Source organism: Scatophagus argus, chromosome 5 (genome assembly GCF_020382885.2).
Source record: "Scatophagus argus isolate fScaArg1 chromosome 5, fScaArg1.pri, whole genome shotgun sequence".
Taxonomy (NCBI): Eukaryota; Metazoa; Chordata; class Actinopteri; family Scatophagidae; genus Scatophagus; species Scatophagus argus.
The window spans coordinates 11,538,345-11,563,000 of NC_058497.1; the positions used below are offsets into that span (position 1 = coordinate 11,538,345).

The window sequence follows — 24,656 nt, forward strand, 5'->3', positions numbered from 1 at the left end:
CACGATTGTTAGATTTGCAAATGCTATCTTTACTTAACAACATCTCTTTTTATATTCTCATAGCATCTATCTTCATTTTTATCTTTTATATCACCTTCTATGTGTTTGTTTTGGGGTTCATAACATAAAGGGCTTTGTGACCAACCATATGTCTTGAAAGGTGCTTGACAAGTAACTTTATTCAGTGAGATTTTTCAAATTGCAAAGAGGCTGCACACCTGGGACAGATGAATGTATTCACCCTTCATGTGATTATGATACTTTTTGTTGAAATCCTACATGAGATGTGAGGGATAATGTTAAATTCATTATTCACCAGCTGCTGTTTGAGGTGAAAAGATGAGCTGCTGCCATTAATTACGCAAAACAGTATTTTCTTTTGATTAACAATTGTCCTTCACAGTGCATTATGTTTCCATGCTGCCTGTCGTGGCAGACTCTCATTACCACTGACATCAACAGTGCCAATCTCCCGCTGCCCTTGTACCTTCTTTCATGAAAAGGCTGCAAAGAGGAGAGGGGAGAGAAGAGGAGAATGGGGTTATGGAAGGCGAAGGTGATAGGGGAAGAAGATGTGATGAAGATATGTGAGGAGGAAGAGTTGGAGGAGGGGGCAGCAAGACCTCTTTCTAATGAGGCTAACTGGGCGCTGACAGCAGGGCACCAGACACTCAATCAATACTCGACCCAGAGGTCGTACACACACACACACACGCATGCACACACACACACACACAAACAGCATGACATTGTGTGGCTGCTGCCTGAGGCCATAATTCTGACTAAAGGATTCCTGCCACAGACACACACACAGAGCAGACTGGACAGGAAGCCTGCTGTGGCAGAACATAAATTACTGATAAAACACACACGCGCACACACACATGCAGACACACACACTCAGAAACAAACACACACATCTCAAACAGGAGCGAGGTTTTAAATATATGGTGTGACAGTGAAGCAGAAAGTGTAGAAACAACTCATGTGAAGACACTGCGTACATCATGTTGCTACCAGCTTGAGGAGTAATCTACTGTAGCTGAACCAGACAGCAAAATAAATGTGTGTTTGTTAATCTGTCTCATCTGCTTTGTTAGGTTACACGTTTGGCTCAGTTTGAAGGGGGCAGGAGACTCTTGACAAACTGTTAATTTAACATTTCAATGTGCTTCTGCTGACTAAAAGAAAAAAGATAAATATGTGAAATGAAAATGAATTAAATGGAGCAGTCTAGCACACACACACACACACACACACACACACACACACACACACACAAGCACAAAACCCCTAGTGAGGTTCACTTAGCTGATTGGACAAGAAGTGATTGATAGCAAGTTTAGTGATGGATGTTAGCTACTTTACGAACACACACACACGCACGCACAAATTGATGCAAACCCAGTGAAATAGTAAAAACTAATATTAATATTTGTTGTATCTTGCCCGAGGCTGCCTTATCAGGCAACTGCAGAAGTCTACTCTGAATTTCAAAATAACTATATCTCCTGTGTGTGTGTGTGCGTGTGCGTGTGTGTCGCAGTGACATTGTGCTAAATACATGTTTAATTCAAAGAAGGCATACAAAATTATTCCATGTGCCTGTCACAATTGATCAGTGTGCTGCAGGCATCAGCACAAACGCACATTTTATAACATAAAACACCTGCACACATTTGATGCATACACAAATTTGACCTGGTTAATGCAGAAAAAGTGTTTTCTTTTTTTTTTTTTTGCCCAAACCATTACATTGCTGAAATTGCATTTTTGACAGAAATGACAAAGGAGGCACAAATAGAAAACAAACACATCAACATCAATTTTTCAAAGCTGTTTTAGCAGTAACAATTTAATACTGAGCATGCCTGCCACTGGCACAAGTGTGCTGCATTATGGCCACACTTAAGAGAGCTCCTCGGTTTCATTCTTTCCCTGTGTGTGAGTGTGTGTTGAGGCACAACACAGAGATTATAGTATCGTCTGTGCCACAAACGTAATCACATACGCTCAAGGTCGACCTTTTGATCCCAGCTATCATAGCCATGTTACTTACCTGTGTTAATACCAGTTTGGCATGTGTGTGTGTGTGTGTGTGTGAGTTAACCCAGCGTTTGAACAGCATAAAGTATATTGCACAGCGAGGTTAATGTGTTTGATGACCGACTGCTCAAATGACTACACTGCTGTATCAAAGGCATGCATTATGTGTGCTTCTTGGTGTGTTTGGTCTATGTAGTTACTGTATGCACACTACACACACACACAGAGGCACACATTCGCAGTGTACAACAAAAGTTGTTGAGGAAAGGCTGTGATTCCTTAAAAGAAGATAAAAATACATGCATTATGTACATACTAGCAAGACAGGATGGGACAATAGAACATTTGAGTCTTAACCCCATCTGAATCTTCACCTCATCTGTAATCAATTCATCAATAAGACTGATTGAAGTCAACAGTGTAGACACAGTAGCAGAGAGAAAAGGGCAGTGTAGCGGAGAGAGGGCAGAGCAAGAGAAAGATGGAGAAGGAAAAGACAAAAGACAAGCAGGTGGTGAAGGATTAGGAGACATAAAGCAAGACATGGGGTGACATTATATGGTGATGAAGTGATTGATAGATATCACACAATGACAGAAAACAAATAAAAGAGGAAAGATTGAGCTGATGAGGGGTTAGAGAGAGTATGTGTCGATGTGAATTAAAAAGACAGATGAGGAAGGCAGCAGGACTGACAGAAACATGGCATTAGAAAATATAACAGGTTCTGGTTGATTGAACTGGGGTGGAAAAGGTTAGATGAAACAGGGACGAAAGAAAGGTCGGTGGGGGGAGGGGGGCACTACTGCATAAGTGAAAAAAGCTACATAAAGCCTTTTGTGGCTCAAGCGGGAGCTGTGTGAAATCTGACTGGATTAAATTGCCTCAGGTGATGTCACTTGAGTCTGCACTGATAGGGTCTGAAGATGAGAAAGATGCTCTCCTTGTGAAGTTACAAGTAAGTGAATGTCCCAGGCCTCCGTAGCCTGCTCCTCATCTCTACATGGGGCAAGAGGCGAGGGGCTTGAAGCACTTCAGCCACTAGCATAACACAATCTCTGATGTAACGTGATGCATTGTGGGTTGTGGAGACACCAAGTTTTGATAAGCGAGAAGAATGAGTTGTATAACAAAGATGATATATCTGGGTGCCCTTGCAGCCTTAATGCTGTCCACATTGTGATCTCAAACTGTAGATTAGGCAGGAGGAGCTAGTGCATTATTGTTTGCAGCGGAAGTTGTTTTGCCGGGTCTGCTTGACAGAACAGTTAGTAGTGTTGGGAGTTAGGTGACCTTTCAGATGGTTTATCTTATAGCATAAAGACTGCAATGTATTCTCCTTGCATGTACACCTTGCACGCACCTAAGGTGTAAATTAGGTCATAAATTGATCGAGAGAATAAGAGTGAAACACAGAGAGGAGCGGGTGACTTTGACAAAATAATAACTCAGAGAGTAATGACTGAAAGAGTAATGGCTGCAGGCAGTGAGATAGGGACAACTAGAGGTGAGATGACCTGCAGTTTAAACTTTTCTGCTAGTCAGATGTCTGAACTAAATTACACTCATAGAGGAAGAGAATAATTATGTTAACGAAGCACAGATGTGAACCTTGTGACACTCAGAGAGAAAAGGATTTATCAGAGGAGGGCATGAAGCAGCCATTACGACCCTGGAATGATAAAAGCTTAGAACTACAGAAAATACATTTAATGATGAAACCTATCAAGTTTGAAGGCACTTAAGACTTGAGTGGCACTTAGATTTGTGTATAATCTCATAAACAGAATACTTTTCTAAGAATTAAGTAAGAAGACAATCATTGTCAGAGTCAGATTAGTCATATTTTACTGTCAAGGGGTGCTTTGATCTTCCAGACTCTCTGAACTGACCAGTGGACAATGCTAGTTTCGTGTTTCCTCAATGCATGTGAATATTAGCATGACTTTTGAAAAATGCAAAAAGATGAAATCTTGAAATCTTTAGCTTTATTGCATGGTTTCTCTCCTTTGGAAAATAAGTTACGCTGAACATAGAAGGGAATTAAAGTGGAGTGTGTTATCGTTACTGTGGAAAAAGCATACAAAAATAACAATATTTCATTTTTTGATGTATCATGGTTATCGTCAATCCCGATATATTGTGGCACCCCTACAAGGCAGCACTGCATTACTTACATGAGTTAAATCTAGAATTTTTGAGCCAAAACAACCTATAACTAATGTTGTGGTTTCTCACAGCTACCACTAGATGATATTAAACAGCCACACCTTACTGACAGCACCTTCACGTCTACACATCATACTGCAGGAATTGCTGGTACAGTCAAGAATGCACTTGCTCTCACAGTTGTGTGTAAAACTAAGCAGACAGTAATGACTTCATTTACATCATTTTCCTTTCCACAGGGAAGTGTTTATAATTTAAGTTATTTAATAAAACAAGTGTTACAGCTGAAAAATGCAGAGAGAAAATGCTTGCATGTGTGGCATGTATTACTTACATTGTGGGTACACTGCTGTTTACACTGTAACATTGTTGATACTTATCTTCCTTATGGGGACAAAATGCCATGATGTCCCCATAATGTAAAACATTGACTTGATTTAAGTTTAGGGTAAGGTTAAGTCTTCAGGAAATTAATGTAAACCGATGTAATGTTCCCAAATGTGATGGGAACAGCACTGTGTGTGTCTCCCTGTCTCTCTCTCTCCACAAGTCCAGCTGGTATGTGGTAGTGCTGTCATGGCAACAGAGGAAAGCCATCATAGCCAAAATGTCTGTTTGCAGACTTGTCGATATGTCCTTCTGTCTACCTCTTTTTAGGGTCTATCTCTCTTTTCATCTCTATTTCTGTCTTTGTGATAATCTATTAATCTGAGGACTATTAATCTGCCCATCTGTTGATCTGTCTACCCATCTGTTGGTCTCTTGATCAATCTTCCTGTCCATCAGCCTGTTTATTGATCAATGCCATCCCTGACGTTCTATCAGTCTTTGTTTACCTCTAATCTCTCGCTTCTTTGTCTTGTTGTCCAAATTTCTGTGAATTTATCAATACATATGCCACAGGTGGAAACAACAATATCTATCTGACTGTCATGAATGACCATCAGAGTTGTATTACAGTGCATGTGTGCATCAGTTTCTTACCTTAAAAAGGAACACAGCATCAACAAGAGGAGGACAGGCATAAATGGGAGAGAGAGAAAAGACATTATCAAAGATTTGGCTTTAAATTGACAGATATATAGGCAAAACTCTCGATTTCATAAAAACGTTTGGCATGAGAGAAAGATTTAGTCATTTAACCAATTTGGCACGAGGAGAAAATCACTCTGGCACACAAAATAAGTTGAGTGAAGCTCTGTAAAACATACTATGACAAACTAACATCAGAGAGTTCAGGTCCATGATTAAAAACATGTTGCATAAGCGACGTGACATTGTGTAAATTAAGGTGTCACCTCGTTTGGACTACAGGTCAAAGGTGACAGGGGGGCACTGATGAACAGGTCATCATGTCATCACACACACTTCCACATTGGAGGGAACACCACCCACTTCCCTTTGACCTCAAGGCTCACACGAACGAACTGCACACACACTGTATAAACACACACACACACACACGCACACACACACGCACACATGCTCACACAAACAAACAGTGTGTACAAACAGCTGTGTGGGTAATTATGCTCTGTGTGAATATGTGATTAGGTGGTAATTATCATTATCAAGCCAAACGTGGGCACATAATTCTGAAAAACCATAGCTTTCTGTCATCTGTGCATTGCTGTGTGTGTTTTTACTTAGATATACAATATGTGTATATGTGTTTTTTAATGTGTCATCTGCACGTGTTCACTTGCTGTTGGATTCATAAATGTTTGGCTTTGCGCAATTCTTTCTGCATGTGTTTGGTTTCTCATTCGTGTTTTTGAATGTCTCGCTGCAGCCTCATCTGAAGATAGTAGGTGTGTGTGTGTGCGTGTGTGAGTATGTGTGTGCGTGCGCACTCCTCTACAGAAAACTCAATATGGCAGGGTCAGCTCTGCAGAAAATGGTCCATTGAGCAGCAATTGTGTTCTGCTGCCAAGGACTCTCTGCTTGACTCTTGCCTTTTCTATGGAGCTTTACGTAAAACCGCTGAGCCCACACACAAATACAAACACACCCGCATGCGCGCACAAACGCACAGACGTACACACACACTGATACACACTTGTGGAAGAGAGGATAAAGGGAGAGACTGAGAGCAAGAGTGGAGGAGGTGTGACTAATCTTCTCTTCCTCTGTTTGGAAAGACTGGAGGAGATGAGCGAGAGCTGTAAAATCATTTTGACGGGCAGGATTAAGACACTCACACTCGCACTCACACACTCATACACACACAAAAAAAAGGTATGGTCTTTGTTACACCCACACAAGATGACATCTCTCACCATATGTGAGCCAAAGTCAGATTTTCTCACTCACATATATTCTAACACACACGCAGATATGCTCATTCCTAGTTCCTACGCAAACAAATATACAAAAGAACCCATTTACACCTGGCATTAACATGCCTCTCCTCTCCAGACTGTGCCCTGATGATCTGTTCCTGCAGCATCATATTTACATCCATGGGGTGTAGCCATGAGAATCAGATTTTTCTTTCCCTCACCATAATGCAGTGTCTGCCAGCAGCAGCTCTTTGACTTCATACTGCTGATGCTGCAGACTGGCCTGAATGGATGAATTTCAGTAATTGTTTGGTAAAGTCACAGTGTGATGAGTTTTTCTGGTGTTGGACTGCTACCTACAAAAGAATAATAAAAGTGAGATAAAGAAAAACTTCGCTTATTCATTTAAACTGTTAAAAATGCCCACACATGACAGCATTACTGCGCTGAACTTTTTTTTAGTTTATACTGAGGGAATTATTCAAAGCCTGCAAACAATGCTTTATGGCTGAAGCAGATAACTTTTTGAAAGCAGACATTTTGATTTGTCATACTGGGAACAGCACAAATAACACATACACACACACACACAAATATATATATGATCTTTTCAAGTGTGTCAGTAGGTCATGACAGTGGCTGAATCTAAACGACTGGTGATCATCACAGTTTAAGAATGGAAAGTTTCACTTCACAGCTTATCAAGTCTGTGATTTTTGCACTGCACAAAAAGATCTTGTGGACGAAATGTATAAAACATAAAGTATGATGAGTCTTTATACTCATAATGTAGAACCAACACCTAACCATATAAAACTGTAGAAATGTGTACAAGGAAAAAAAGAATGACACTAAGATGCATTGAAAAAAAAAGTGACTGTATAAAAGCCATAAAGTGTAAGGTCTGTCTTATTGGGAGCTTGGGTAATCTTGCAAGCTTGACAAACCTGGCTTGTCACAGTAAATCCACAAGGGCCCAGTCTGTAAGTCAAGGAGGACATTTGGATTCAGACAGTGTGAGAGCGAGCCAGCATGAACAACAGGGAGACCTCGAAACCAAATCAGCTAAATGGAATTCAGCCATCATTAACCTTCTTGTCTGTGCTTTTCCTACTGTGGCATGTTAAAATGGAAAAGGCCTTTTTATTTAAAACTATATAAAAGTAATATTTGAGATGTCTTGTATGTTATTTGCTACAGAATTTCTCAAAATTCAGTGTGAAAACTTTGTGAGAACTGAAAATAAAGTTCTGCGGTTCAGAGCGTTTGGTCCCGCAGCATGAAGCTATGGACGGACTGCTGGGTGAGACTTTAGGAGGTTTAACTCACAGAAGACCGGTATTGTCACAATCCATTATTCACACATGTGCATACACACACATACACACACACCCTTGCATCCTGTTCATCTTTCACTGCAACAGAATAAAGGCTGTTGCCAGGATACAGAGGCTGTGTGCCTGTTTCCTGTCGGATCGGTCAAAGGAAAGAGACATAAAACTTTCTGATCAAGCTGTCACTTACGAGTCACTCTGCAGCCTTTGATGTTCCATCTGTGTGTGTGTGTGTGTGCGTGTGTGTCTTTGCAAGCATTAATGCATATTTAAGCACATTTGATGCAGCCTTGCCCCTCCCTCTGCCTCACATTAGTAAAATGCCAAATACATAATTAACATTTATGCTACATTTCCTGGCATCCTGTAATTTAAATCTGCTGACATTTGCCACGCAAGTCAACATTTATTGCACTACTATTCAATCTCTGAGTGGCTATTATTTCAGCATTTTATGAATTTTAATTGTTTTTATTTTGTAACCTTTAAGTGATTAAATACATTGAATGTGCATTATTTATTTTATCTGTTTATGCTGGAGGTACAAAGGGATTTGACTGAAAAGTAAGTGATGAAATGAATGAATACAATTTTTTTTTTAACCTTACTCCAGGCAATATTCATAAAACTTTTAGCGACATCAAAGTAATTCAAGATAAAAATAAATACACCACCTTCAGTCCACAAAAATAAATTTCAGACCAGTCTCACATTTCTGTCAGGCCTCGACTGCATGCTCCTCTATATGATTATTTTGGAGCTTACTTGGAATCTTAACTAACCTGAGAAAGATGAAGGAAAAGCAAAGAGAGGATTGAGGACAAAAGGATTTAATGATGAGGTCTGGTGTTCTCATCTAAAAAAACAAAACAAAAAACAACCAAAAAACAAGAATGTTTAGAAAGAAAAAGAAAATACATACAAATATTCATACAGGTGTCCGTGTTCATCATTCACTTTTCTCATTGTTGGTAACCTGTGAGGTACTGAGAAGGTTACAGCGTACACTCGTGGGCTGCGTTCTCTGTGCCGCAAATCTTTTTCCAAATGTTTCATTACTGACTTTAAGGTTAGAGTCCGTCCACAGCTTCATGCTGCGTGACCAAAAGCTCTAAACCACAGAAATTTATTTTCAGTTCTCACAAAGTATTTCACAGTTTACAGTTTAAAGGCTTTGTGCTGTTTTCAAGGTTCTTATGAAACTGCAGATTAAAACAAAATTCTTCCCTTCTGAATGTGAAATTAGTAAGTTCAGGGCTGTAAGTATTTCTGTGTGTTTTTCTTTTTTTGTTAATCAAAGCTGTTTGAGATTACTGTTGAATATAATGTTTTCATTATGTCTAAGGCCACCTTCTAAGTGAAAGGATGTGCATGTACACAGGTTTTAAGATGAAGACAAAGACAAACTTTGGCTTTCATCTTCCATCCAAAAACTAAGTACTCTGTAGTGCTTTGCTCCAGAAGAAGAGTCAAGGAAGGCACGTCCTTGACCGATCATATGTGCAAGTGCACCTCCCTAGAAGATTACAGGTGCTTTAACTTTGCAACTTTGTAACCTGAGCAATTAATTTCTTAATCATTGCAACAGAAAGATGAAACGATTGTCAGTCTGATGTGCAGTGCTTTGGTGTCTAACAAGCCTTCAACTTAATCTATTGCCGAAAAGGCCCTCCTGTTGAGGATGTAACTGTCTCACTGAAACCTGAAACAACTCATCCCTACTGATGCACCTCTTTGCATCTTTTAAAGCAGGGTTTTTGATCTGAATACTTTGTTCAAAATGTTGATTTTGTGGATGAAGTGGAAAACAGATAAAGCTTCTGTTTTTCACCAGTTGTCTGTAGAGTCTGACTCGGTATGAGACAAGGGGTTTCAGAATTAGGAAACTGTCTTTTGTGCTGGACCAGGAAAGGGTCTACCTAAATCTGCTCTACAGCCTGTTTTGGGACATTCCTCCAAGACATGTTGTGTGAATTTAAGACAGAATTTAAGAGACTTCCATATTTAAAAAGGATTAATGGAACAACAGGATCACAATGTTTCAACCAGATGCTAAAGAGTGGGATGAATTTGTGTAAAAACTCCTTGAAAAACTGGTTTAAACCTGCAGTGAAAACAGAGCTCAATGTAGCGCTCGGCACTCTGATCTGAGGTTACTGTGACTCAGAGGTCAGTGTAGTTCACTCCACTCATACAGGAGCTGCTACTAATCTGTTACACCCACATAACCCCCACACACTTTTAGATCTCTGTGCGCAGGAAGCAGCGACACAGAAGGCAAAATTAGGATCTACGGAGCAAACGCTGGAACATTCATTTACATAATAACTGTATCCATCAGAACGCTCCACTGAAAGGAAAGAGAGTGCTGATTAATTCCTCCCTACGCCTTGATTTTTCTTTGTTTGACTGACACTCACAGAAACACACACTGGTGCTCTCTCTCTCTCTCTCTCTCTCTCTCTCACACACACACACACACACACATACACACACAACTTCTTATGCTAAGTATAACCTGTGATAATGACATCAATCATTCCATACATTTCTCCTGTCTCACTGTCGACATCTCATTCTGTTCCCAAGGTGACGTCAATTTTACATCAATACTGACTGTTTCTACGGTTACTAAGAAATGAAACTGTAACACACGCCATTCTCCTGTCACAGCCCCCCCCCGCCAATTATTTCCCTTCTCGCCCTTCACTGGTATCATTATTTTGTTGAGGGAAAACAAGGAGAGACATTTTAGCTTGGTATTATCACACCGTTTAGCTGACGCTCTTCCAGTGCCAACAGCATAACAGCAGTTAGAGCTGCCTTAAAATAGGCCAGAGCAAGGTACAGCAGCACAGCACACACCGGCAGATGGGAGTCAGTTAAAATATGAGGCAGCTCACATGCACATGTCGTATCCCTGAACGTAAGGCTGTGAAGAGAGGACTCTCAGATGCTAAACAGAGGGACACTGAGACAAGTCAGTCCATCCCAACCAGACACGTCATACAGCTGATACAGTCATCACTGTGATTACAATACAGATTTTTAGTCTTTGTTGGGAGGAGATGAAATGGATAAAATCTTCAATCACAGTAAATACTATTCTATATTTCATCATGACTATAGCTTTAGAGAATCTAGCTTTCTGAGCTGAAACCAATCCTGAATCTGGTCTGTGCGCTCCTGTGGACAAACTATTTAATGGAGATGACACTGCTTCCAGACCACCTCCATCATGACTAAATAAATGTTCTTCAAACTCAAATAAGAAGATTTATGGGGAAAAGTAACTACACAGAAATACGTCTTTTGGTTAATCTGACAAATTAAATAACGGACAAGTTAAGGTACTTTAATAAATTGATCTGATCATATAAAAGATGGCCCCCTTAAACTTTCAACGTATTTCCAAAGACAACAGCTCAATTTTTAAGTGAACGTCAGTGAGCAGCTTGTGTGCTTTCAACAGGTTTCCTCTGCTCTCTGTGTTCCAAGAGAAATGTTATTCATAAAAATGTGAGAATTGGCTGTTTGTTATGATTGGATTAAACAGAAGCAGAACATCCTCTATTTCCAATCGTACTGAGCATACCGTTTTTGGATGTCACTTTCCTCCCTCATCCCCTTGTCTAATAATTAAATAGATCCAATGTGTGTTTGAGTGTGTGTGTGTGTCTGTCTGTGTTTGTGCGTGTAGAGGTGCTCTATCCAAACTTTGTGTTGATATATTTTTTTTTTACAGTGGATCTTGTGTGTTCCAAATATCTCTGAGCTACCACGAGCAGCCCTGACGCTGCCTCTTCTCTCCCTGTTCCTCCCCTCCTTCATCCCTCTCTTGCGCTCTCATGTACCCACTCACTGCCACTCACACTGATAGACACACACACACAAAAAAACACACAGATGAAGTGAAATGAAATGAAAACTGATGAGATGTAGAGAGTAATAATTTCTGTCTCAGTTTGCACACTGTTTTTCTCTAGAAAAATAGCAATGTACCAGCATGAGCTGCTAATCGAAATGATCTTGCCATATCAGTCCTGGACTGAATGTTGCCTTTTCTTCTCTTTGCCTTTCCTCTGAAAACTCTCTCACACACCTACATATATACACCAAGGCAGAACATTTTCACACTCCCAAAGGTCTGCCTCAAGCAAACTACACAGTTCATTGTTGTATCTCTGCTTCCTGACCTTCCTCTCCCTTCGCTCTTACAGTATCTTTTCCAATATCTCTATTCAGTGTCCACAGGTAAAAGCATGTGTAGCTATACAGACCAACCTTTATCACCGCCAGCATTCACAGAGAGCAATAGAAAGACTGACAATACGAATAGACAGGGAGAGAGAGATGAGAAGAGAGAGAGGAAGAGAGGGAGAGAGAGAGAGAGAGAAATAGGGTTGCATTTTTCTCCTTGGTCTGATATATTTGCATTGCCCAGTTTAACCACTTGTTCTCTCCTTGTTGTGGGGTGGAGTTTGTGTCTACTGCTGGTGTATTTTCACGCCTACATGCCCTTTGTTGAACAGGATTGTGCTGATCTTGTCCCCACAATTTCCTGTGGGCTGCAGTTTTACTTTCACTAGATCAGTGTCAGCATGTATCATTATGGAACAGTGAACAATGTTCCCCGAGGTTAGGAGACTATTAAGAATCTGACAAAATAATTACATTGCAATTTCCCCTAAAACTGATGCCCACATTTTGTCGGGCAATTTCCTAGTCACATGGAAGGTTACGTCACAGTTATGCCACGAACTTTATCCAGTAACTTCATTCTAATATTATTTGTCTGAGAAGTTGAATAGCGTAACAAGTTTCTTTGAAGTTATGGCATACTTGAACAGGTATGAATTTGTCTAAGAAACCTTCCTTTAACCTCCTTCAGCTTTACAGTCCTGATTTTATGCAGAAGAATGCAGAATGATTGCTATTTTTAGATCTCAACGAGACTAAGAATCTACATTCATGCAAACAGCTGTGTGAGGCTATACTTACAGCAATGCTAAGAGCTGAAAACTTAAATAAGCATGCTGCTATTTACCAGGAATATTGTGCATCATGCTCATCTTTATAGCTCAGTATGTTAGCATGTTAATTTCTTAATTAGCTGAGGCTGATGAGAGGGTCATTAGTTTTTCAGGTACTTGGTCATAAACCAAAATTGTGACCTGACAATGTTACTAGATGAGAAATTAAGAGAATACCAAACTTATTCCCCCAGGGAGATGGGAATGAACAAAATTTTATGGCAAACCATTAAAAAGTATATAAGATATGTCATCAGCCTACAGGAAAAGTCAGTGGATCACAAAAGTCATTAGGATTCATCTTGTGGGAACCACTAATGTCTGTACAAAATCTTGTACAAATCCATCAATTAAATGACATTTTACTGGCTACTTTAAACTTTGAAATGCTTGTGGTGGTACATGAAAAGTCAGTAGGATTCATCATCTGGGCATGATATCAGATTTAATGTCAAACAATACAGTGGGTGCTGAGACATTTCAGTTTGAGCCACAGTAACCAGTGCTGCCGTCCATAGAGTCAAATGACTAAAAACAGACCAGATAGGATCAGAAAATCTTACCATTTGATGCTGTTAGGATTAAGCCATTAATCATCAAAGTAGTCCACACTGTGTCTAGTCTCTAGTTACTCATATAATCTAATATATATATTTACACTAATGTATTTGAATGTTTTCCAGCTATTCCACTCAGCCTTTAAAGCAAGCTGTTCAAACTTGAAAACGTTAAGAAGTTTAAAAATCCAAACTTTTCATCTTCGGGTTCACTTAGCTGCTTTTGGGGAGCACACGGCCCCCCGAAAGCAGCTAAATGAACCTCAGCAAAAATCACATCATCTGCCTTTATTTGCTTCCTCCCCAAACAGCTGCATCTCACCATGATCTCCCAGTGAGGGGTGGACAGATGCACTAACAGGCATATTGAAACTCCGAGGACTAACAGAAGACAAAAAAGCGAAACAGGGGAAGAGATGTCGAGGAAGACAGGCAGGAGAAAAAGACTGCAGGTAGAAAAGGGTCGATAAAACTGACACATCTCAGTGTCATCTGAAAAAGCAAATGTTCAGGTCAAACACAGATGGAGACATTTAGTGGCCGAGGGCACAATACCACTAATAATGTTTAATGAGCCTCAATAACCAAAACAAACACACATCATCCCACTAGGGTCTCTTCGAGCGATGACACACACCCAAATGTATAACTGAAGTTAATACACACTGCGCTCTCAAACGCATACACACACACACACACACACACACACACACACACACACACACACACACACAGTGAGGTTCTGCAGCACTTGCCCCTCTTTTCTTGTACAAACTGACAATTTGGCTCTGTCATTTCCATGGTAACGCAGAAGAGGACTGCTTGTGGAGGCATGTCGACACATCTAAATATAATCACATACACACGCACGTATGTTCCCACATAAATGCACACACAGGATTATGAGTAGATATGAGAAGATTTCTATTCCTCCTCTCAGAAGAAGAAGAAGAAGAAGATGCTGATGTCAGAATTTCTCCTTGTTGACCTTCTATTAACAACTCTATTCTTTACATTGAACATTTCAATCAATGTTTGTGTGTGTGTGTGTGTGTGTGTGTGTGTCTTCAGGAGCAGGCAGCATCAGTGATGTCTTATTGGGAAAGGTCATTTTCTTGTTTGTCATCCACACAGAACTCCCAATAAACTCCCACTGAAAATTAAATCTGAAGGATTCAGATTCAGTTTGTTCCAGTTTGTCATGTAAACCTCATCTACCTGTGGATCCCAAACCAGCTCACCCTGTTTTGGACAAACACATGTGTTATAATGTATGTGCTGTTGCTAAAATGTATTTAATATACAGCTTAAGTTACAGATTGTTTTTTTTCCTTTTTTGCTTTACAGTGATGTTAGTCTTTAAAATCTGAGCAGTTTTCTCCACATTAAATGTAACAACCACATGACATCTAAACAACAACCCCTCCTTTCTTCTTTACTTCTTCTTCTTCTGTCCTCTGTAGGTAACCCTGACCTTCTTCTCTCCATCTGTCTTTGACTTTCAGTTTGATAACTTGAATTAAACAGTCAATCTAATCCCAGAGGGGACGACATAACCTCTCCTCCTTTCCCCTTTCGCTATCATCCTGTTCGTCCCCGCCTACCTTCTTCGAATACCAAGTAAGAACGTCAGGAATTCATCACTTCTGGAATATTTCAAAATACGATTTCATACATTAATATCTAAAAGTCATATCTAGTTAATTCAGCTGTATCCTGCAAGTAAAATGCAGTCAAGCCTCAGATGTGCAGTAATAGTGTGTCCTACATTTAAACTGGTGTGCTGGAGATTGGGTTGAAAAGGAACTTATGCACTCACTGTCACAGAATAATGATTGGCTGAAAGGCAATTTCAGTTGCATGAAATGTACATTAAATGATCCAACATCCTGCTTCATTTAAAGCTTGAGAGAGACAGTCTCTTGGTCAGAAGAGATAATTGAAAATTAAAACTATTAAATTTGGGGGTGTGGACACTAGGTGTGATATTGCTGAGATGTGAGAATGGAGGAATGTCAATATAGCAAAAGGTTTAATCAATTATACACACACATCCAAATTTTCTCAAGCTGAGGTGGAATGCCACTGCTGTTTTTCAGCTACATCATTTGTTTTGTTTTTTTTGGGGGGGAGGGGGGGTTGCATTATGAAGGTATTGCTACTGGAAAATAGGAACAATTTAAAACAAACTGACATAGTGCCATTAGTCATGTTCTCACTTGTGCATGTGTTAGTTCGTGTGTGTGTGTGTGTGTGACAGGCGGCAGCTGTGGCGTCTGTTAGCGCTCCCTGTGATTAAATCATAAATAATTAAAGCTTTAAAAGAGACAGAGAGTGAGGGAGAAGAAGAGAGGGAGAGGAAGAAGGAGAGTGAAGACAGGATTGAGTATAATTACGCTCTCTGGAGGTGTTCATTTGATTGTTTAAACAAGCCCTCAGCTGTGAGTTCAGATGGATTCTGTGTCACTCTCTTTCTTATTTTCTTTCTTTCTTTCCATATTAAGCAAATCAAAGCCTGGCTCATGCTTCAGGCAGAGACAAAAGTGATTGACTGCGTGCGACTGAAATCATGTCACGTTAACAGTGGAATGAACTTGCCAAATCCAATGTTTCTGCTTGGTTTTGTTTTTCTCATTGAGTAACTTTAATAGCTGTTTTTGCTTCTGCTGCACCTTTTGCTTCAAGTATGTAGTCATAAAGAAAAAAAAAGGAAAGTTAATACTTTGGTGGGTGGATTGATGGCACGTCTGCACTCTTGTAGAGCTTGTGCCAGCCAAACCACAGCGAAAGTACAAAACTAGGCATAACACAGAGTTGTGTAACGAGACCCCCCCTTCATGTCTCTCCTTCCCTTCACCTCCCACATCTCCACTTCATGTGAGTAACGTGCGTCACAGCTTTGGATGCAGCTCTCTGATGCGCAGTAGCTTATCCTGTATACAAATGCTGAAGCGTCAGCAGTGTTTCCTGTCGCTGTCTTCTTTCTATGAACTTTTCCCAATGTAACGCCTCTCTCTTCTCTCTCTTTCTTCTACATTTATCGTCACCTGTTTGTCTTAATGGTTGCATCTCTTCCTTCTTCTCGTGCACACAAACCGTCCCTTCCTTTGCCTAGACTCCATTACTCAGCTGACTGCACAGAAAGGCAAGGTGTGTGCCTGTTTCCATCGCTCGACTCTTTCTTTTCACTTTTCTCACTTATTCTCCTGCACCTTCACTCTGAATCTCTCCTCTGCCCACTACTCCGTTTCCTCTGTCGCTCATCTTCCTTTATCCTCTCCTTCTTCTGTCTCTTCATCTCTCCCTTTGTCTCCTTGAAAGCTTTGATTATCTTTAATAACAACCATTATTTTTCAGGTATATTCCTGCAGGGGAATCTAACAGGTAGCCCACTTGAGTGTGTGTATGTGTATTGGTGTGTGTGTGTGTGTGTGTTTGTGTGAACATGCAGTATCATCATGCAAAAATAAGAATTTGTAATTTTAAGATGAAGAAGGTGACAAGAAATGATTAAAAATATAAATGGCGTTTCATTAAGAAGCATTCAAATAACTAATTTTGCGGATGTAATATCTCAATCAACTGTCAAAAAAAGACATCTCTGAACTGAGAAAGAACATTTTAATGAATCACAGTGTGATACAGGAAAAAAACAAAACAAGCAAGCAAAAGAAAATCTCAAACAAGAAGAGCAAACAAAACAAACTGGCACAGTAAAGGAGGTAAGAATCATTGTAGAGACAGTGGTGACGGATGGAACAAAAGACTTGAGATTGTCTTTGAGCACTGAACAAAGGGTGCCCAAACACAGAGACGCTGATACTTGGATCATCAAATTAGTTTACTGAGCCACCAGTTGCGACCGCTGAAGGGAGCTTCCTCCTGGTCCACACACCAACGTGCGCACGCGCACACACACAAACACAAGAGCGACATGTCTTATCTGACAAGATTTGACTGAGTGGACTCAAAAGGGACTCAAGTTATCATCTCTGAACCCAGACAGAGAAATATATCACCGAGTGCTTCATCTCCCTGCTGGTGATGGAGACGGGAGATACAGGAAAAAGTAATCGAGGCCCAGTAGCTCTGATATGCGCAGTCACTGGGGAGCTGAGCTGGAGGTGAATCTTTCCCTGTTTCAATCTTACAGACAGACATCACAATCTGTTCCCTGAGGAGGGCCATTTTAGGGTTCTCTTGGCTTGTGAGAATCAGAAAAAGGGAAAATAAAAAAAGAAAGAGAGTAGACAATAGAAAAGCAAAGCTGATATCCAAATCATGGAGAAAACCAGACCTTTAAAGAATCATAATCATGGCTTTGGCATGTGTCGAACCATTAACTACAAGTCACCAATACTGCCAAGAATTTTTTTTTGTTTGATTGATTTCCTACCTTCCAGGCAATGGTTTTTTTTTTTTATCAAGAAGGCCAGTCATGTTGTGAGACAAGAACTGGACTCTCTGATGTGGTGTCTGAGAGAAGGATGTTGTCCAAAATAAGGACTATGCTGGACTTTCCCTCTCACCCTCTCCACAATGCACTGATCAGCTACAGGAGCTCATTCAGCAACAAACTCTTACTCCCACGGTGCACCACAGAGCGACACAGGAAATCATTCCCGCCTGTCGCCATCAAACTATTGAACTCTGTACTGTAATGGACACACGGATATTGTACATTACCCTGGAAATCTCTCTATATATGCAAATATCTTATAATTTATGTTTTCTGTTATAGTTTATCTTATTTTATAATGTTTCTATCACTATCAAAATCGGTCAGGAAAATTGCAATGTCTGCAAGAAAGAAGAATAAAGGAATTCTGATACTGATTCTGATCGTTTCAGCACCTTTCACTGTGAAAATCAAAACTGCAAAGACTTGAAGCTAGCCATCACGGGCAAATACAACTTGAAGTGACAATATCTTTTGTTTGCAAAAAACACAGCTCACTTTGAGGCAGTGGTCTGTTTTAATTCATGTTTGGTATGAGGGCTTCCAAAAGTTATCATGGAGTGGGAAAAAAGTCATGCACGCTTGTTAACATTTGTAATTTGCTATTTAAAACTGGGACCTGCGCACTCACACTGGTGTTTACAATATCTCTGGCTAAATAGACCACTAGTCAGTTGAACGTTACGTGTAGCCATGCTGGGATTTCACCAAAGTCTGAATGAATAACAACAGGTAAGTTTGATAAGCCACTGTAGGAAAAGCGCAGGTATAGATATTAAAATCATTTCCTGGTCCAATATTGTTCATGCTGCCATTGTTAATGTCATTAGTAACATCGGTACATTTCCCACTTGAGAGGTGAAAAAATGTCTGCCATCTTGGTAATGCTTGACTGCCAAGATGAACTGTGGCTTCTCACATGCCCAATTAGCTCAAGGCTAAAAAGCTTTGCTATTATATAGTGTTCACACTATAGACTGTAAAATGAATAGATTAACACAAGAAGCAAAGCAAATTTTCGCCTTATTTTTCCACATTATTAGTGTAAATTTGATCTTTCATGTTTATTTGTATTTCTCACAGAAGTTTGACTGCAGACTTATTCATCCCAAACATTCAAAATAACTTACTGTACATTAGTTGCAAGCTATGAAGTACCAGCAGACACACATCTGTGTCTGTGTGTTGATGTTCAACCTCTGACTAAACTCAGCCCTTACCTGATACACTGGTTCCTTCTTTTTATCATCCAATATCTTTTCTTTTTCCCATCTCTTCCCTGATTGTTCATGAAGTAAAGTACATTTCCACTTCATTCAGCAGTCACATGAGAGAATTACAGTAACATTACATACGGTCTAATCCATTAACACTAGTGTCAACATCTGTGAGGGTGGACTACAGGGTATGAAGAGGATTTAAAGATGTTTGAATGTTTTGTTTTTTGTTTTCTGTTTGATGTTTTTTAAATTGTATCTGTGGTTTCTGATCCTTCAGTGTATAACGCATCTTTTCACAAGTGCAAATACCACAAGCTTCTTACTGTAGCAAATTTGGGTTAGATAATTAGATACTTAGCCTTAGATACTGCAGAGCTATGATATGATTGTTTTATGGACGATTGATGATAGCCTCAGGAGGACAGGAAGCTGTAATATCTGGTAATTTATTGCATTAAAGCAGTTCAGTTCTACTCTTTTACACCGGATGTCAAAATCAAAACACTCTTTTCCATGACTGCATGGTTATAATGAGGCTGAAGTGACTTTGACAACAAAACCTGATGGATTTACTACACTGAGGCAAGTTTCTCTGCAAGTTTTGATTTTCATACGGTGCCAGGATGAACTGTAACCAGCTGCTGCCCAGAGGGTAGGGTATCAATCTTGAATGCTTTGGAAAATACAAAGCATATGTCATCGGCTTTGCACTAATGGAACAAAATGTGCAAAACCAGTTGACAAAAGACATCTCGTTTCAAAACACTATACAATGAATATAAAATATTACTTTGGGGACTTAACACAGAGTTGCAGTTCCCTGTTCATATCCCACATCTGAAATATCTTATAGCATGAAATTATTTTCTGTTTCACTTTATCTCCACATTTGTATAACTGTCAGATATAGATTTCCAAAAAGAAATCAGCAAAGGATAATGTCTTTTACCTGGATTCAACTCATTTGTTTGAACATGAAGAGGAAGTGTTTCTCATATACAAAGTACATTCACTCATTCCACAGCTCATTACCTTAATGTTAATATCTCTGCAATATGAAAGATCCTCTTTTTAAGAGTGTTTTCACTCCCAGGATTCAAGTTGCTTTCTGCAATTTCAAAAAGTAACTTCCGTTTTCATGAAGCCTAACAACAGTTTTCAAATGTCTGTCCTCACATTACTTCGGTTGTCGCCTCTTTTCCTCTCATCCTCACAACCTTGTTCTTCACACCTGTCTCCTGCCCTCTTCCCTGCTCTCACACTAAGGGAAAGACTGACTTAATGTGGCAACATGATAGGATTGCTGGACCACCCTCACCAGACTGGCAAAGACCACCCCTACTAAAGACCTCATTAGCCCTGGCAACTCAGATACACACACACACACACAGTGGCAGACACGCCAACACAAAAATGTAAAAACACACATGAATACACTCGGCAGGACTCCAGGCAGCATCGCTGGTGTTTTATTTATCTTACAGCCGAGTGAATCATCATATGTGAGGAGAGAATATATCTTTCTGTTTGCATGTTTTAGCCTTCCTGCATGTCTGTCTTTTTGCCTGGTTTTCTTTGTGCATTAGTTTGAAAAATGTGTTACTGTGTGTTTCTGTGTGCCTTTTTATAACCTCTGTGTATCACTAGGGAATACCTTCACACCCTCTGCCCGACAGATGCTGTGGCAGCTACTGTTGCGTTGTGCCTCTCACTCGCTCTTGGCCTTCAGCCCACTCAGTCAAACGCACAAACCACAATATGCTGCACAATCACACTCACAAGCATGTGTGCGCAAGCACACACACCTAATTTTTGCTTCATAATTCATACAACCGTAGCCAGAGGGATAGACTGGGGATTGAGGAGGTAGGGGAGGGAAAGAAGGGGATAAGGGGAAGGAGAAAATGGAGTGAGGTTATTAAAAACAGATGTATTTGCTGATATATAATTGCCACCTGAGGATCCACTTTATTGATCTGCCTTCCTTCTCCCCTGTCGTTTCTCTCTCTTTGTCTCCTCCATGATGTCTGTCTGCGTTGTGGTGTCAGATCCCTCATCCATATTCAGTGCTGAGGCCATCTGTGAGCCTCCAATATGCATGGACCAGCCTGCTAGAGTCCCACTGCCAAGCTCACAGCCAGCAGTGTTAGAAGAGAATGCTTGTGTCATATTGAGTCCAAGTACAGCCCATTTACCTCTGTCTATACATTTTGCAATGTATGTCACAATTAATTATTCAGATTTTGACAACTCAGCTAGAAATGACTGCAGCTGCCCCTGTCGACTCACAGAGACAAGATGGAACAAAATATGCAAAGTGGCTTGCAATCTCTTTGAGGACACTTTGTGTATCAGGTGGTTGTGTTGTGTCACAGAGGACTACAGAGACTGAATAGTTTTGTCCACTACCTATATCTACTGATCTTGCCCTGCAACATCTTTCCTTCAGTCAAAGAAATCTTTGGTCCAGTGAGAGGCTACTGAATGTTTGCACTTACTGAAAAACAACATTAGAGTAGACAAAGGCAAAATCCAGGCTTTATGTTAACATGAATGATGCAAGTTAGGCAATTTTGAATGAAAGCTGTTTCATATACTGTACAAGAAGATAATGTACAAGAAGCAATAGAAACAAATGGCTCCTCTTGAATGAAATACAAACAGCCGGCAGTAAATCACCCATGACAGTGGACTACTACAATAGCCTGTCTTCACTTCTCTTCTACAGCATCAGATAATAAAGACACGTGCCGTGTGCACATGCACACACACTCATGTGCACGCGTACACACACACACACACACACGTACTCCAAAACAGTTGAAGAACAGATGCTTGCATGCAAGACCTCATGGGAAAACGTGTGCTATTTTCTAAAAATCTGGGAAAAAGATCATTTCTTTTCTGCCTCCATCCTTGTTCTCCAAGTGTCTCTTCCATCACTTCTACATATCTCTGCATTTTCACTCTTCACCCTGGGAAAAAAAAATCCCTTTTATGCCCTCTGACTTCTACTCTGTCCTCTTCATTCTTTCTCTCGTTCTTCCCTCAGTGTTTTTTCTCCATCTCTCTGCCAGTTCAACACATACCCACTCTTCTTGTTATGAAGCCAATTAGTGTAACTGAAATAGTTTCCATGGCGACAGAGGTGCTAATAATAACAGACACCCCCACAGCAAGGGCTGGTGAAGAACAAACACACACACATGCATGCATGCACACACACAAATCGTATGAAGAGGAACATTGGATAGAGTGGATAACAAGCAACAAAGACAAGCCTTTCACCAACTAATGTACATACTGTACCACATGTATATATATATGTGTATCTATCAAGGCCTGAAGGATTAAAGAAACTGGTAAAAATTTTACACACACACATATTGTTACTTTGAGCTGAGTTATTAAAGAGAAGCAGATGGGGAGCAATGCACAGTCAGTGTGTAATGTGACATTTACCCCAGTGACACTGATACTTAGTTTGATCTCTGAAGCTGAGTTGACTTGATGTCAAGCATGGGAATTCAAAGATCTACTGCTGACAAAGACCAAGTGATTATGTCGCTTCACACATGCTGTTAAAAGCTGATGGCGGACTGGATCCCAACATGCTTAAACACTCCGCAGAGTGTTTCTGGGTGAAATGAATTTAACTGGCCGGTATTTGTTCTCCAAAGAACATTGCAGGCAGCTCAGCAAAACAGACTATCGAACCATTTTTGTGCCATGGTTAGTCTCATTAAGCTGTCTCACCATGACCTTAGTACAAACTGAGTATGTCTCATGTATGGTATGGTAAGGGTTTACTGTCCTTTGCTTCCAGCTTGCTTGTAGGGGACAAAAAGAATATGAGGAGGCCAAAATATGAAAATACTTGTGGTTGAAATCACTAATTTCGAATAGTCAAACAAGTCTGCTTCTGCCTTTGATGCCAAATCAACGTGGTGGATTAGCTGCTAATAAAGTTTGTACAAAACAGAGCCAATGGTACAAAACACACCACATAAACAACCGCAGATGTAGTCTTTCATGTGCTCCCTCTGACTTTGCTTTGGCCATTTCACTTGAAATTAAGGACAACAAACACACCGTTAGACACGTTAATGAGAATTTAATATCAACTCTGTTTGTTTTATCACGTCTGCTTCAGGGTCTCATTTCTAAAACCCCCACTTGATATCTCTATTCAGTGCTGGCTTACCCAGGGACCATTTTCTTTTCAGGTCTATTTCGAGTGTGGGGATCTGTACAGCTTTAAAAGCTATTGATCCAAAAAAGTCACCTAGGCCTGACAGCTTAGAACCCAATCTTTTAAAGGTTGCAGATGATTATATTGCTGAGCCCATTGCTCATATTATTAACCAAAGTCTTCCGACCAATTTCTTTTCCAAACAGAGCAAACCTGCCTGTATGCTCCTTTTATTAATAAATCGTCAAGGTGTGGAGGGTATTTCTTTGTTTAGCCGATCTGTTCTACTTGATAGGCAGGTGCTGGAGCTTTCTTGCACAGAAACTAAGTTTGTCAACAGAACAGAAAGTCATGAATAATGCTTTAGGGGCAACACTAGTGTAAGAAGGTTGGATTCCAACCTGTGTTTTATTTTCAGTTTTTAAGAACAACTACTCAGCTTAGCTTAGCTTTTCTGCATCAGGCTGGTAGTCTCCCTAACTAACCCAAAATACAACAGCTAAAGGTCTCAATATGTGATCTAGTATTTTATAATAAAACCCTGTACGCACTTGAGAACTTGGACAAAAGTCCTTGAGAAAAGAGCATCACTATACAAGCACTTAGGTCTATTGGATGATGAGTATACACTAAAAATCTGACCAAGAAACTGAATGTCGAATGTGTAGTCCCATCCTTACACTGTGGCTTTTCTCATTGTGTTATCAATGTTGCTACAATTGTTTCAAAATTGCACACTTGCAAAGGTGTGTGTGAAAGTGAGTTTGGCACAGCTCTTCAGGTGCTCTAAGTCCTGGAAGAGGCAGAAATATATTTGGGCTGAATCAAATCCAAAATCACCCCAATCAAAACGAGTCAATTTAGACTAATTTCCTGAAATTAAATTAAATGCAAGCCCTGGTGTCATGGCCATCATTAAGTCTGCAGAGACAGCATTAACGAGTTATTTTTATTTAAAAGTCACACTGACAAAACTCTCTTCCGTTGCCTACCAGCAAGTGTTGATCATATTGTGATTTTAAATTGTTACTTTCTGTTTTTTTATACTGTACTGGTATTTTTGCAATATATATTTTTATCTGAAGGGATTTCTCAGTTAAATTTAAAGAAAAAAATGTAGTGACAAAAGGTGAAGTCAGGACAGGAGTGAATACCCCACAATACTCCACTCCTCTGTTCTGTCTGAGCAGATACGGTCAGGAAACATTGCAGGTTCACACTGTTTTCTGAGCAGATGCCAGGAAATTTTACCAAGAGATTTAATGCTCCATTAAACCAGGGATTAAAATCGGCTTACAATAATGATAAAATCACCTAAACTTCCCCAGAGAAATACATCCAGCAAAATTTGCAGAGTTGGAGAT

General features: G+C 40.0%; 1 protein-coding gene across 4 annotated transcripts in view; it reads right to left on the reverse strand.

Moving 5' to 3' along the window:
* The window catches only part of LOC124059035 (cGMP-dependent 3',5'-cyclic phosphodiesterase), a 135,254-nt gene that overhangs the window by 41,770 nt on the left and 68,828 nt on the right, over nucleotides 1–24,656 (reverse strand). The window contains exon 3 of one of the 4 annotated variants that reach the window (XM_046388754.1): nucleotides 6,719–6,853. The exons of the other annotated variants lie outside the window; for them this stretch is intronic. Coding sequence (XP_046244710.1) covers nucleotides 6,719–6,721 — 3 coding nt within the window. The 5' untranslated portion in view covers nucleotides 6,722–6,853. The remainder of the gene's footprint in view (nucleotides 1–6,718; nucleotides 6,854–24,656) is intronic. 4 annotated transcript variants of the gene reach the window in all.